Genomic DNA, 14,838 nt, shown 5'->3' with positions numbered 1-14,838 from the left:
AACTATTTCTTACCTATTTATCTTTTGCATAATGGTCCCGTCTCATAACAAATGTCCCCAATACAAGTTTGATCCTGTCTGTGCAGAGTTTGCATGTTCTTCCTGTGAATCTGGAGACATTCTCCAGGCACTATAAATGATTGACAAGTGAATTAAGTCTTCCCTCAAATGTTTGAACAAAAAAAAAAAAAAAAAGAAACATGTTGATAAAAGACATTCTGGTGACCCTGAGATGCTCTTTGCTGTTCTTTCCCAGAGAGACTCACTGCAGACCAAAAGCTATGCATAAATAAAGTTTGAAGTTTAAGCCTCTGTGGTCACATGAAAAAGTGGGTGTGTTATTTTGCCAGATAGGAATAACAGGAATAACAGCAGGGGATGCTAATTCTGAAATGTTGGCGATAGAAAAGCAAACATTCTTTTGGATATCTATTTTAATTTAAAATGCAGTATAAACTTCCAGAGGTTATGGTTCTTCAGTCACATTGTGCCCCCTCAATTGAAAGCAGTAAATTATGGTTGAATGCTGGACTTCCTGATCTTTTAACATGATATGATATAGATCTCAACAGCTGTATGAAAATGCTCTGCTCCTCTCCTGCAAGTTAAACCATTGGAGTGTGAACCGTCTTCTTCATGCAGTCTACACATCATCACAAATCCTTCAAAACTGCATGCTGGGAAGATGTTTCCTTCGATCCCCAGATTTCTCCTGCTGCTTACTATCACATATGTATTTTCTACCCTGTGGTCCACATGGATGCAATAATTTGACAGCTTAATTAATCAACAGTGCATTTTGTACGAATTAATCATGATCATACTTTAATTTTTGATTCTTAGTGGACAATGCATGAAAAAATAATTCATCTCAATTTTACTCAGCCTTTTGCAATTTGTAGATTGTGCATGATGATATTGTCATAATTATCAGTGCAGAATTTTTTAATTATTTGCCTTTTTTTGGTAATTGTCTACAGATTACTCTTTGGAATCAAATAATGTTTTAGAGACGCTTCACTAAAACGATCTTGGACCAATCTGTGTGAAAGTTAGACTGAAAAGAGCCACACTTATTAATTGTTTGGCATCTTTAACGGTGCGCGCGGCCCTGGTGGGGTGTGTGTGTGTGTGTGAGGGGGGGGGGGGGGGGGGGGTGTAATCCCCCAGCATTCCAAACTGTGCGTAACACCGGTGCTCCATGCGGCGCGTCTTAAACTTTCAGACCCGCTTCAGCGCCTCATCATTTTAATCCCCTACGCGGTCCCGCCGGCGGAGGGAATGTTTCCGAGGAAACGTGATTAACATCTCCCGGCGAGGCGGTCCGGCGAGGCGGACACACTGCGGCCCGGCTCGGGGGATGTTGGAGGGTTGGAGGGTTGCAGGCTCCACCTTTTCGAGCGGTTCAGTGACCTCAGCGGTGGGCTGGATTGGAGGGTGTGATTTCCAGGCTTTCACACAGATCCGCCCGCCTGCCTGCCTGCCTGTCTGAGGATCTATGCGGCTCCGATAGCTGGTTGTACCTTCTCCTCTTTTTTTTTTAAAGCTCCATCTATTTGCACGCTGGATCGCCCTGCTCCTTTTTTTTTCTACATGCGCCTCCACACGGACTAAATAATTGAGGAATGTGGAAATTACAGAATGCCCAACAGCGCTGGAAAGAGATTTAAACCCACCAAATACATCCCAGTGTCCACCGCTGCCACACTCCTGGTGGGATCGACCACTTTGTTTTTCGTTTTCACGTAAGTTTGCGCCTCTTCGTGCGCCCCGCTCCGCTCCGCGCGCCCGTACCGACCGTCCCCGCGCGTCCCCCCGCACATCGCACGCGCCCCGGTGGGCTGCAGATGGAAGTTTGCATTGGTGAATCCGGTTGCTTAGAGGCGGAATAAAGGTGTTGGTTTGAATGCATCTTCCAGCAGCGGGGTAGAAATGTGTGTGTGTGTGTGTGTGTGTGTGTGTGTGTGTGTTTTCTTTGCAGAACCTTCACGAGCATCCTCACGCAGCCGCGTTCAGCCTCAATACCTCAATACCAAACTTCCAACAAGCCGTGCAACTTTAGCAAGGCTGTGATCGTGCGGGAGACCGCAGATGAGGCCACACATCCCCCCTTTCCTGATGAAGAACTGCCCCCGGCGGCTTGGTTGTACTGATATGGTTAAGTCCAGCACGCAGCCTTCCATCACACTCCGCTGGGACAGAAATGTGCTGTTAGAAGGATTACCCTCAGGATTGAAGTATTCCCAGCCATCTATCACCATGTCTCTCTGTAAATGCAGTGAATGAGGTTTTTGTGTTTGCAAATAGGTGTTAAATGCAGCATTTGAGCTCCTCGTGCCCAACAGGTCCTCGGTGGCTCTGGAGCAGATCTAAATCCTCCTCCTGACAGGCAGGTGACTGCTGAGCATCCATGCTGTGGTCGGGGTGATTACCTCCTCACATAGTCTATCAAGAGGGACGCTGCATTCATGCCCCGGGATGTGATGAATGAGGAAATCCGTGCCCTCAGTTGTTGAGATAACAGCAGAGAGAGCGGCGCTCTGCAGCCTGCTCCAGTGCTAACCCCTCAGGTGGATGGATTATCCATGGCATCGCCTTCTTGCTGAGAGGCGATCTGAGCAGTGTGTTGGGGAAGCTTGTTTTGGGGCCTCCTGACCTGCAAGGCGAACAGCCGCCCACTTCCCTTCACATGTAGACTCCGTCTGAGAGCCGAGGGATCAGACTCCTGAATGTGTTTCCTCGCCTCCTGAGGGTGGGAGGCTTCACGGCGTCCTCAGAGACCGTATGCTACAGCTGCCAGTGGGAAACATGTTACATGGAGGGGTGATTCAGTGGCGCAATCACTGATATTCTTCTCCTGAGTGATTCCATTGCCTCCTGCTCTTTGGTGCGACCTTTGTTTTTAAATGAGCTGTTTTCAAGATAATCTAATCCAGCTGCGTGTTTCCAGTCAGTGCAGGGTTCGTCCCACCTGGACTGTTAGCAGACAGCAGAGTGAACGCCGTCTCAGGTCAGCGATGGACACTGGAGGAAGCATATGGTGTTTGTGGGCTGCGCCGTCCGCCGGTTGGATCGTGTCTCTAAACGTCCCTCCACTCCTCTGCTGTTCTGTTCGGGGCTTTTTTGCATAAACAAATGGCCTGATTTACAAGTCCTGGTGCGGAGTGGATGAATTGTGATTTAATGTGAGGTTTGCAGTTTGGCAGAGATCCCATCGTTTGTCTCTGGTGGAGCTCTATGAGTCTCTGGTCTTCTGGGGTTCGTGTCACTCTACACTTTAAGATCCATCCCCCCAGCAGATGGCTCGGCGGTGAGGATTAGGATTGTACTTTGTTGCTCCTTCGTTTTAGAGTAAAAGGCGCTGAGGATTGAGTCGTGTATAATGGAACCCCCTGGGGAGCCGTGCACGTTCAAACTAGGCCATCCTATTCTCCAACGCACACATACAGTCCATTACGTTGAACCCGGCCCGGCCTGGTCTCTGTCCAGAGTGCAGAGCTGCACGGTTACAGTGGAAGCCACATTTAATCTGAGCGCCGTCAAACCAAAATAACACACGGCAAGGGCGAATGTGGGAACGCAGCGGCCGTAAACCATGACGATTAAGGGTTAAACTAAGAAACTGCGCCCGCCTCTCAACTATATACTCACACACACATATATGCAGAATGCCAGGGACACAAATCTTTTTTTATTCCTGGACCGCACTGTGTGAAAGGTCTGGGTGCTGGGTGTCATATGGGCCGTGGAGCCGGTTCAGGCTCGCTGTCCGCGCTGTGCGGCTGCGTCCGGCTCACCGACGCCTGACAGTTTGTGTTTCCCACAGAGACTGAATTAGAACACATTAGTGCAGAATTATTTATACCTCCTCTCAGCATGATCTCCACTCCTCACAAAAAAAAAAAAAAAAAACCCACCGATGATAAATTAAGCTCGTAGTCGTGGTTTAGATGTTGTAGTATCGTCCCGGTTTTTATCTGTCGAAGAAGAGTCTGTCTTTTACTTCTCTTGCCTTTTAGTAATTCTTCAGAATGGCTCAATCATCGCACTTGACCAGACGCCAGCCGTCTAACCCGGCTCTGCCAGGCCGGCCATTATCATTAGTGCCCAAGCCAAACAGTTGACACTTCAGAGTATGCATGGAGATGTTTGGAAACAGTCAATCGATCATCTGGCCCAGACCCGTGTTCAGCGGTTTTTGGCCGTCCGGGGCTGAGTTATGGGCGAGGTGGTCGGCGGCGGCGGCAGATCGCCGGGCTGAGGCCTGGCAGGGATCTAATCTCCAGCTTCCACATCTGTTTCCTCCTTTTCACTGCACATTCAATGAATCGGACTTCATTCAGATCCCACCGAAAGCTTTGTTTTTGCGTTCGTGCCCCGCTCGGAGGCTCTCCTGCAGCTTTTTTTTGAGCGGTATTTCCGGCGCGTTGCGTCGAGAGAGTGCAGAGTTGTCAAAAGATGGGAGAGAGCCTGCGATAGCCCGGACAAGTGCTCCTATATTTAAGCTATCGCTGTACACAGCCTGGGACTTAACACTCGAGTGTGAACAGGCCGCCGGCGCTGATTTGGTAGGAACTTTGTTTTCCTGTCAGTAGTTTGAGCAAAACAATTAAGCAGGCCTCATTAGCGAGGTGGAAACACTTCTCTCTGGGCGAGTCGGGCAGTGTAGTTAAAGCGTAATGCCATTCAGCCAGTCCATTAAATAGGAATGAGTTACAGAGACTTTTTGATTCGCTCTTTATCACTCACTGAGTTATTCTATGACTAATCTCTGGAAAGGCCATGTCGTGTTTTTGCAACAATAGAGAGCTATTAAACTTCAGAACTTAATTAAATCGGCGTCTGGTGGAAGAATGTGTCGCGAACAGTCACTTGTTTAAACTCTGACTGCAGCAGTTGGGAATTATCTGGCTGCTTTAGGCCTCAGCGACGCTCTAAATAGTTTAGCACATCACTACACCGCCAAGTGGCCCCGTCGCGTATATTTGATGTGAAATTAATTCGCCATTTTGAAAGGGGGAGCTGAGCCGACGGTGTCTGTAAAATCGCTCCTCTTTTGTGGAGTTGAAAGCCTCCGTCGTGTCTTGAGTCGAATGTTTGTGCATCGATCCTGTCCCGTGTGTGATTGCGTTGGGGTTCGGTGACGGAGGTGTTGGTCTCCATTCGAGTCCGTTTTCTCTCCTCCTTCCTGCGGCCAGCGGCTTCCAGAGCGCGCTGCGTTTGACTGCAGTGAAACGAATTGTTGGTTTTTGGTCGGTCTTGTTTATGCCCGCCGTGGGAGCCAGACAGTCTTGGCCTGTTTTAAATATCGCTCGTGTGACACGGGGACTGATTTGGGTTGTGTTTGTTTATTTAAATGTGCGATGGAGGCTCTACGGCCAGTTTTTTTGGACGTCGCCAGGGCAGAGGCATTTCTCAGGGAGAGGAAATCACCAGCTGGCTTCAAAAAATCTCCGTCTGCACGGCGAGCATCTTTCAAATCTGTAAACCAGAGGATACTGAGAAATGATCCAGAATCCTCAACATGCACAATTTAAACCCAGTAAGCCTTGATTCCTGTGAGAGCGGTGAATTCCACTTCTTAAGTCAAGCTCATTAGAATTCATCTTTCACATGTTCCCCCCCCCATGAGGACTCTCCCGGGAGATATTCCGTCCCGCAGCGTCAGGTTTCAGCCCCTCGGAGGCGGATAAGGACCCGTCCTGTCCTCGTGTCACACCCAGGATGAAACTTTGATAATGTGGAGGAGGCCAGAAGTGGCCGACGGGGGTCGACGGATCCCCTCGGCCTCTTCATAAAATCCATCTGCTGGCTTGTAGAGATAACTGATGTCTTTTTTTTTTTATTTATTATTATTACTGGGGATAAAACCAGCTGCTGGTTGTTGTGGTGTGGCCGGCTTTAAGAGATTAGATAAGGGTGTAATTTCCTCTGCGGGTCCTCGTCCACGCCGACCCTGAAGTGATCGACAGATGCAGAGCAGCGCCGAGTTTCTCCTGCACTCACACCTGCAAGGACTGGAGGGGGGGGGGGGGCGGATTTCAGGCCGCTGTCGCCGGGGTTCCCACAGGACCTGAACCACATTGCGCTCCCCCGACTTTCATCCATGACAAGTCGTAATTTATCTCCGAATGCCAGTTTTCCCTCCCTGTTTCACATCTGAAGGTATAATGCTTCACAGCTGTTGAGTTATATACGCAGGCAGTAAAAAGCAGAACCCTCCTCATGCTAATTATAGGCCTCTAATCTAAAATCTGCACGGTTTATCGTCAGCCTGTTGTTACACCTACGGTTTTGCACTCAAGCTTGTTTTTATTATTTTAATTCTTCACCATAAATGTAATTATAAAAATGTGGGGTTTTGTCAAATATTTCATAGTTTTATCCTTCATCTTTTTACTTTTAGAATAAATTCCTGTAAAAAAATAAAGAAAATGCTGGGAAAAGGAATCCTCCCCAAAACCACAGATTCCTGCTGTTTTTTTATGGTTCATAGATTTACATTTGACAGCCTTGTTTAGACAAAGATGTGATTTTGAGATAAATACGCAAGCCTGGGTGCAGTGTGTTAATCTGTGCATTGACATTTTCCTTTCAGAAGCACTTTAAATCTTTCAATTAGTTAATCACACTTAAAATAATCAAAATTATTGGCACTTTTCTGCTTTAAATTCAGGCATTTTGAATTGAAGTACATGGATAAAAATCTATTACATTCCAGTCAGCCTCTGGTGATATATGAATTTTGCTTGTATTGGTAATAAATAGCAGTATTGTGCGGCCCCACTCAGGGTATTTCCAGGTTATTATGACACTTTAACCAGTCCGCAGGCCACAGTGTGGTGCAGTGGTTAGCATTCCTGCTTCACCGACGGATAATCCTCAGTTCAAGTCCCTGCTTGAAGACTCCTCTCTGCAGAAGCTACATGCTCTCCTTGAGCAGGATTTATTTATTTATTTAATTCCAGGTGCTCTGATTTCCTTCTGTCGTCATAAAACACATTTGTCTCTAACCAGGCAAAAAGAGGTTGCTTTTCTAAAATATCTGAGTTTTGTTGTAAATTGTTTGTGCTCTGCTCTCCTGAGATGTTCCACCCAAAATACACCGTGATGTCGGAGATGAAGACGCTTCTTTAAAAAGCTCTTTCTTTCAAGCCATCTCTCTGTACTTTCTTCACCTGATACAGTTATTCTTACTTCACTCAGTGTGTTTCCCAGCACATTTCTTGGGAACAATTACAGAAACCTTTCCAGTTTGTGCTTCTGTCAGAGCTCCCTGGATCTGTGTGGGTCTGTTCAGCCTTGTAGTGGATAACGCAGGATTAAGATAAAAATGGATTTGTCTTTTACTGGAACTTAAAGTAACTGCTGCTTATTCTGGTACCGCGTTCAAAGCTGAATTGTTTGTAAAATGCAAGTGTAATGCAATTATTTACAGAACTGTCCAGCAGTTGGAGGATGGAGGACGGCGAGAGGCGTCCCTCCATCACCTGAACGAGGACTTTACCCTCAGCTGCTGAACGGTTTGACAGTAATGAGGTCAAATTTGACTTTCAGGCACTTTTTCTTGATTTTGCAACGATCCAGCAGAGTGTGATGCTTCTCATCACGAAACAGCTCATACATCCATGTTAGAGACAACGATGCACTCACACACTTACAGGTCCTGTCCTCCATTAAACAGAAACTGCCATATATCATCCTGTCAGTGGAGCCGTGTCCAGCTGTTGAGTCAGGTCAAAGTAAAGTTAGTGGTGTGTAGCGCAGTTTGATCACCTTCTTCGGCATACTGCCTTTATTTTATCATTTAATAACTGTTTCAGTCAGTTGCTGTTACAGTGTGAAAGTGTGTCGGTCCGCCGGCGGAGCTGCGATGCAGCCGAGTGCCACCATCAGTATCGATGAGCAGAAGACATCCAGAAAAGAAAAGGCCAAGTCATTTAATCTCATCCCACCCCGGCCGCCCTGTCGCTGCCTGACATCTAGGTTAAGATAATGCTGACAGATCCTCTTCGCCGGCTCTTCATCACCAATCCTCCAGACGACAGTGGATGCCACGCAAACACATTTTTTAGGTCGTGGCAGGTTTTCCTCATCTCAGTGATCACGTTTGACAGGTGATCTATTTTCCTGGCTGTGCTAAACAGCCTCGGTGTCCTTAATTTGTTCATTTTAAAATGCATATTCCTGCTAAAATATGTTGCAGATTAGATGTATAGTGTTTCCTGTTAAATTGATTTATTTTCCCATAAAAGAAGAGAACATTTGCTTCAGACCACATGTCCCTATCGGGATAAAACCATTGTTGCAAGATTAGCATGAATAATGAATCGGAACATGAACATCCTAATCCGCAGCAGCAGGTAATCTATTTGTGCATCTTGTTCTTTGCATGATTTTCGAACACATGTTGAGCAAATCGGGGGCTTTTCTGAAACGAGTGCTGGACCCGTGTTTTTCTGCGTGTGCAGCCTCTGTTATGATTTTTTTAATCAGATAAATGTGATGTACCTCGAAGCTCATGGAGGAAGCATCTTAAATTTGTCTGGATCGATAGTGTCGGTCGAGCATTTACATTCATTTTGCTCGCCTCTGCAGCTCGCCGCCGCTTTCTTCCCTCCGCTTCTATATAAAGTCCTTCCTCCGAAGCAGCGACTTTCTGGAGCTCTCCTGCTTGCCAAAAAAAGTAAATTGTGCCTTGTGATGGCATAGTTGAGCTAAATGGATCCATGTGGATCCAGCGCGCAGCAGTGTGTGGGCGAAAAGTGCGGGAAAAAGTGCAGCGAGGTGCTCTGAGAGTTCTGCTGAGCCCCGGCGCCGCCCACCAGCCCGGGTCCTCCTGCCGAACATGTGGGATTAATTTAGCCCTCCAGCCGCTCCCTCCTCGGGTGTCTCCACCCTGTTTCCCCTCGTGCTGTTTTGCCAGAGGGAGACCGTGACTGGCGGTAAGCAGAACCAGAGCTCTGCGTCGTAACGCCGGCGGACGGCGAGGCTTTGAGGCTGCAGCGGCGCTGGTCTCTGGAGGGCCGGCAGATGGACCCTCAGATTATGAGGGCAGGTCTTCCGCATCTCCGTTCCCGCTTTCAAGTGTGCGGAGATGAGCGAGCCAGCCTTCACTTATCTCTCCGTTACCCGTCTTGACCTAAAACCACTCCACGCAGGATATTTCTGCGTTATTAGCTTAGTTCAGGTTCTAATGAACACCCGAGGTCATGAAGAATTCATCACGGTTCACGAGGTTTTTATGCTGGTTTCAAGCTGATTTAACTGTTATGCAGATTTGCACTCAGTTTAATAAAGAGGTAAAGATGTTGAATGGATGGATGATTTTCTACTCATTTCTTTTATGTTTGTCTATTTTGAACACACTTGGCTTACATTTACATTTACCGTGGAAGGAGAGTGCCGTGTTTGACCTTTCATAATCCCATTTTGCTGTTTATTATGGAAATTTCAAAGGATAAACAGCAGTAATTATAATAATATTGAGGTTTTTCTGCACATTTGTAATGCGAGCAAAAACTCTCAACCGTTGCAGACGAAGCCATTGAATGGGCAGATAAATAACAGATAGTGACTTTAAAGCTGCTGTAATCCTTCTCGGTTCGTTGCCGTGGCTGTGAAAGGTTTCCCCCTTTTTACTTACAAGCCACAGACAATTAGCAGCCGAGCGATGCTCTTTACTCGACCAGACTCCCCCCCCCCCCCCCCCCCCCACAGCATTTCCAGCTCATTGTTTTGGTTTCCTGCCCCACAGTTTTTACAGTGCGGTTCACTCTCGCTGCTCTCATCAGAGTCATTTCCACACGCAGCAGGCGACTCTTTAGGAAAAAAAACAAGAAAAACTCTTCCAAAACGCTCTGCGCATGGCTGACTGGTGAGTGGAGCATTTAACAGCTCCAAAGCTGGCCAAGGTAAAAACGGGGCTAAAAATACCGTGAGAAGTGGACGAGCCAGGTGGTGGAACCAGGGTTCAGGATGGAGGCTTTGGTTTTCCCTGAGAGTAATTCAGCTCATTTTGAATATATACAGACAGCCAAAGGTTAAGTTCAGGGCTGCAGGATGTCAGGTAAACATGATGTTGTTGTTGAGACAGAGCAATAACAACAAATTGTGCAAATTTATGATCACACAGCCTTAGAATGGACCTAAGAATGGACAGTAAACGGCGCCGATCAACCAACCCAGACAACCCACACAAACTGTGTTTCAGGTTTTTTACACCACAGCAGTTATTTTTAGTTCAGTCTGACAGACAATATGAGAAATGTGTTGCGAATTAACGCTCTTGATCCCGGTGGAAGGAAGTTGTTGACCACATGTGGGACGGAGACGCTCCCGTCGGGCAGCAGCCAGCCGGCTCGGGGCGGCCGAGTTCCTCCGCCGCGCTGTTTTCTTTGGCAGAACGCTCGCGCTCTGTGCACTGTTCTGAGGAAGGGTGAGCAATTTTTCTATCTCACATCCGTGCACAGCTGATCGTCGTCTTTCCCTCTTCCACCGAAAAACAAGCGCAGGATGTTTGACAGCGAGCAGGATGCAGTGATACAGACGCTGCAGCGACTCAGTCGCTGCCAAAACAAAGCGACGTCGCATTTTTTCCCATTCTGGTTAACTTCGCTGTGCATTTTCATTTTTTGCAGAGTGTTGTTGAGCTCCACAGTTCTCTCTAAGCGCTTTGACTTGATCCCTCCTTATCTCCACAGGGGTGAGGATGCTTTTGCTTGTTTTTCTCTCCTTTCAAGAGAAACCGCTGTCCGCTAAATCCTTCCCGTGTTCTGCTGCTGTCCAGCCACAGCCTCGTAAAACAGGAGCGGAGGTGTAAAAGCTGAACTGAATTGGATGTTTCGCTGCTCCGTATGACATGGCATTACTTTCAAGGCCTGAAAACACTCCAATAGCGATGCGTTCATGGGTAATCTGAACTGTTTCAGATTGTCCCGTTTACATGAGGTGAACTCTGACCGGGTCCTAAACAGGATTACACCACCTGTTCCAGTCCAGTAGGAAGACGGAAGTGTTTCCATGACCTGATTTCAATTGGATCGACACCTAATTGGACTTATGGATCGTGCGGCGCGGTTAATGAGATATCAGCGTGATATTCGCATAAACATGTCGGGGGTTTTTCCAAAAGTGAGAATGTTTCAGTGACGTGAGCTGACAAGCTTAAGGGGATTACGAGTGTCACGTCAGGTCCGATCAGGCTAGCTGTGGGAAAACCTGCCGCAGTGACGCTTCCTCCTGCTCGCTGGTGTCCTCGGGGTGGGGGGGGGAATGGTTTTTCAGCTGCTGCAACTATGAAGCACATGTTCAGACCAACTGAGCAAGCTCTGCTGGTCTGTCTCCGGGAAGTCGTATCCCCGACTGGGAGCTGCATCACAGCGCCGACTGAGCGGGTAACCTGCGGGTAGCTGCTCCAGGTTCAACATCAGTGTTTATTCTAATATTCAGACTTAGGGCCTCAGTAAATGCAGGGACTCAATGCAACAGCTAGAAATATATAGTGAATCTCTGTTGAGACTCCATGAAGGCAGATATGTTTGCAGTAATCGATCTAAATCAAAGGGAAAGGAATCAGAGTCCCGAGGCAAGTACATGGTGGACTGTGAAAACCAGAGCTTCCCCTTCTAATTAAAAACAAACTGCATCCGGCACCGCAACAGAAGATAAATCACTAAGGAACAACAAACCTCAAGACGACAGGGAAGTTCTAGATATGAAGCAAAACAAGAGCTTTCTTGGTCTTTTCTCTTATGTAGTGCAGCTTGGTATTCTCGTCAGTCAGCAACACTCAAACCACAAACACACGAGGAGGGAAGGAGTGTGTGACGTGTTTTCTTCTAACATCAGTCTCTACATGATGGCAGGCTTCTCTGTCGGCAGATCTGTTAGTAGAACTGTATTGCATTAGAGCAGCCTTGAAGGCCAGAGAGGGATGGACGGGAGGGAAGCTTCTATTAGGAAACAATTAACTGAGAGGCCCAAATTGAGATTGAGTGGAATCCAGCCAGAGTCTGAGCTGTGTGATAAAACTGCTTATTGCAGCAGACCTAAACCCAAACAGTGACCCGGTGATCTACAACGAGAGCTCCTGGGTGCCGCTTTACTCAAAATTAGGATCTTATTTGGAGTCTTAATCCGCCCTGCTTCCAGCCACGGGCCAATCCGATGACCTGCTTATGCTTAGTTAGCTCAGCGGCCTGAGAGCTTTTGATCGGACCTGACGTGAACAGGAGGCTTTGCCGCTCTCGGAGCACCCCGCCCCCGTCACCACTGCCACCATGTGCACGCCCGGCAGTGTGAATAATTGCTAAAGTCCTGATTAGACTGCTGTGGAACTATTAGCCACCCGGCCAAATCCAGATCATCCTTTAAATTGTTTTAATAGTATTCCCTGTTGACAGACGTGCTGCTGGTGAACGCAACGGCAGGCCGAGGCTGACATCTACCGCCGCTGCGTCACTCGGATGGCTTTTAAAATCCTGACCGGTGTGGATTACGGCTGCGTAACTTCTGTGAATCTTTCAAGGATTCGATTAATTATTTACCCAACTGAGTATCTCGAAAACGCTCTTCTTTTCTTTGTGTCCGACTCTGCTTCAGTTCCACTTAACAAGTTTAATAATGCAGCAGTTATAATGTATTTGTCAGCATTTTTCCCACGAGCGGGACCGGCTTTTAGCGTCTCCGAATATCGGGAAGGATCACCTGTTAATATCAATTGGTTTGCTTCATGGCGAGTCTCTCTCTGCTCGCTCCCCTTTAGTTCGTTTTACATTGGAGTCCTCAGCATCCTCCCCCTCCGCCCTGCCATGCGTTTCCCTAAAGATGTCTGCTTGCATGTTTCTCCCACCTGGATTCAATCCTGTGGAGGTTTTAATCTGAATAAAGTCGTAGCTGCCGTGAAGCGCGGGATGCTGCAGAAACACCTGCGAGAGCTTTATCTGTCCGTCGATCCCCGGGTCGAGCGCCACGCCAGGAGAGCGTCTCACTGTTGGATTTATGAGCGGGGAAGTTGTCTGAGGGGGAAGCCCGTGCGGCGTGCTGAAGCTCCTCTGTGGGCTTGGCATGGGCTTGCACCACCTATCTGGCTCCGTATTAATGAAATCACTCTGTGTCACGGAGCTTATCCGTGACGTCTCTCGTTCCTGCGAGCGTAAATCTGCCTGCACTAATGCCGCAAATTGAGAAGTTCCCTCTGAGCATGTGCTGAATATTCTTAGCGAGTCTCAGGTCTTCCCTGGAGAGCTCACACTTCACTTTCCAAACAAACTTTCTGAGCCTTTTTATTGGCAAACATTTGTTGATGCAGTTATTTGAAATTCGTCTGGCACCGTTTTTCTACACACTCTTTCTATATTGCTTAATTTTCTACAGTTTTTTTGGGCCTGAATGATTGAAGGAATACAGTCGAGTGCCCATCAGGCTATCGTGACAATATCCTTGATTGTTGCCTTAAATCTGTGATCGTGAGTGGGAGGGCGGCAGTTTACAGACATGCTGAGATAATAAGCTGCTTTAGTTGGAATAAACAAACTTCTGCCCTTTTGCAACCAGTTGGAACAAAATATGATCTCTTTTTAACCCTACATAGTACATAGGGCTGCTCCAGATTGACCAAATATGATACAAGCATGGAAACAAAAGTCTTTGTGTGATTATGATAGATTTGAGATACGCCGTGCAGAGCGAGTGCAGTTGTGCACATGTTTAGAGAATCCATGTGAATTATGCACCTGCTAATAAAGTCATACACTTTCCAAATTCGTATCTGTAGGAAGCTTTATTTCATGAATGTAATTATGTTTTGGGAGTTACCTTGGAATTTTCAAAGGAAAAACTGCTTTAATGTCAAACTAGGACGCCACAATACACATCAGCAACTGATTTGATTAAAAACCCTAAAGAAAAGCTTCCTGTGGGAACAGAGGAAAACTGCTGAGCAGCCAGAAACTACACCTGGCTAAGAGTAGCACCAAAAACTGACAACAATTGTTCAGGGCGGTGCAGAAGTAGCAGCTGTTGGAGACGCGAAGCAGCCCGGACGCCGGCAGAGCTCAAACGCTGAGTTTCAGCCTGAACGCGAGGAAACTGTGGGCTCAGCGGCGGCAGAGGAGCCGGCGTTGTTGTGTCTGGAGCGGCTGGAGAGAGGGTCTGCCTCCCGGCGGCGGGCGGCGGCGTTGGGTGTCGGGGGGGGGTTTGACAGGGAATGTGACGACAGCTGCCTGTGAAGCCGGCTTTCATGTGGCACCGTTTGAGGTGCGGTGGCAGCTGGAGGAGCGGAACACATGCAGCTACGCAGAGCCGAGGTTCAGAGGAAAAACTGCAACTCTTCCCAAGAAAGTGTGTGTGTGCGCGGCGGATTCCCATGATATACTATTTTTAGAAATCGGAGCGTGTGTGTCATGTTTTCAGGAGCTTGTCATGATGTTAGTCATGTCGACTTTAACAAACATGTCTGTAAAATCTCAGAAATGCTCAGTGTCCTCTGGTTACGAGGATTCAGAGAACTCAGCTGAGTGACTGTACTATAAAAGGAAGCTGTGTGCACAGTAGATCAACGGCAAATTATTATGAAATGGTAGAAACAAGCTAATGCATTAAATATTTATAAAAACCAGCATATGCAAATTCATTTTCTTCACCCTCATTAAGCTCTTGCTCTTTATTGGACCTGATCGTATTGTTTTGTGTAAATGTGGCCGTTTTGGCGCCGGGATTTTGGTCGTTCGGTGTGACTCACGTAATTGGACTCTTGGCAGGGAGGGAAAGCTTCTTCGCGCGGCGCTGCAGCCACGCTCCGTTAAATTAGCAGATAAGAATAGCAACATGTTTTCA

General features: G+C 47.3%; 1 protein-coding gene across 1 annotated transcript in view; it reads left to right on the top strand.

Moving 5' to 3' along the window:
• The first annotated feature begins 1,409 nt into the window (after positions 1–1,409).
• zdhhc8b (zDHHC palmitoyltransferase 8b) overlaps positions 1,410–14,838 on the top strand; it is a 58,877-nt gene continuing 45,448 nt past the window's right edge. The window contains exon 1 of the mRNA XM_030105661.1: positions 1,410–1,745. Coding sequence (XP_029961521.1) covers positions 1,642–1,745 — 104 coding nt within the window. The 5' untranslated portion in view covers positions 1,410–1,641. The remainder of the gene's footprint in view (positions 1,746–14,838) is intronic.

Source organism: Salarias fasciatus, chromosome 12 (genome assembly GCF_902148845.1).
Source record: "Salarias fasciatus chromosome 12, fSalaFa1.1, whole genome shotgun sequence".
NCBI lineage: Eukaryota > Metazoa > Chordata > Actinopteri > Blenniiformes > Blenniidae > Salarias > Salarias fasciatus.
This window is presented reverse-complemented; position numbering and strand designations above follow the sequence as displayed.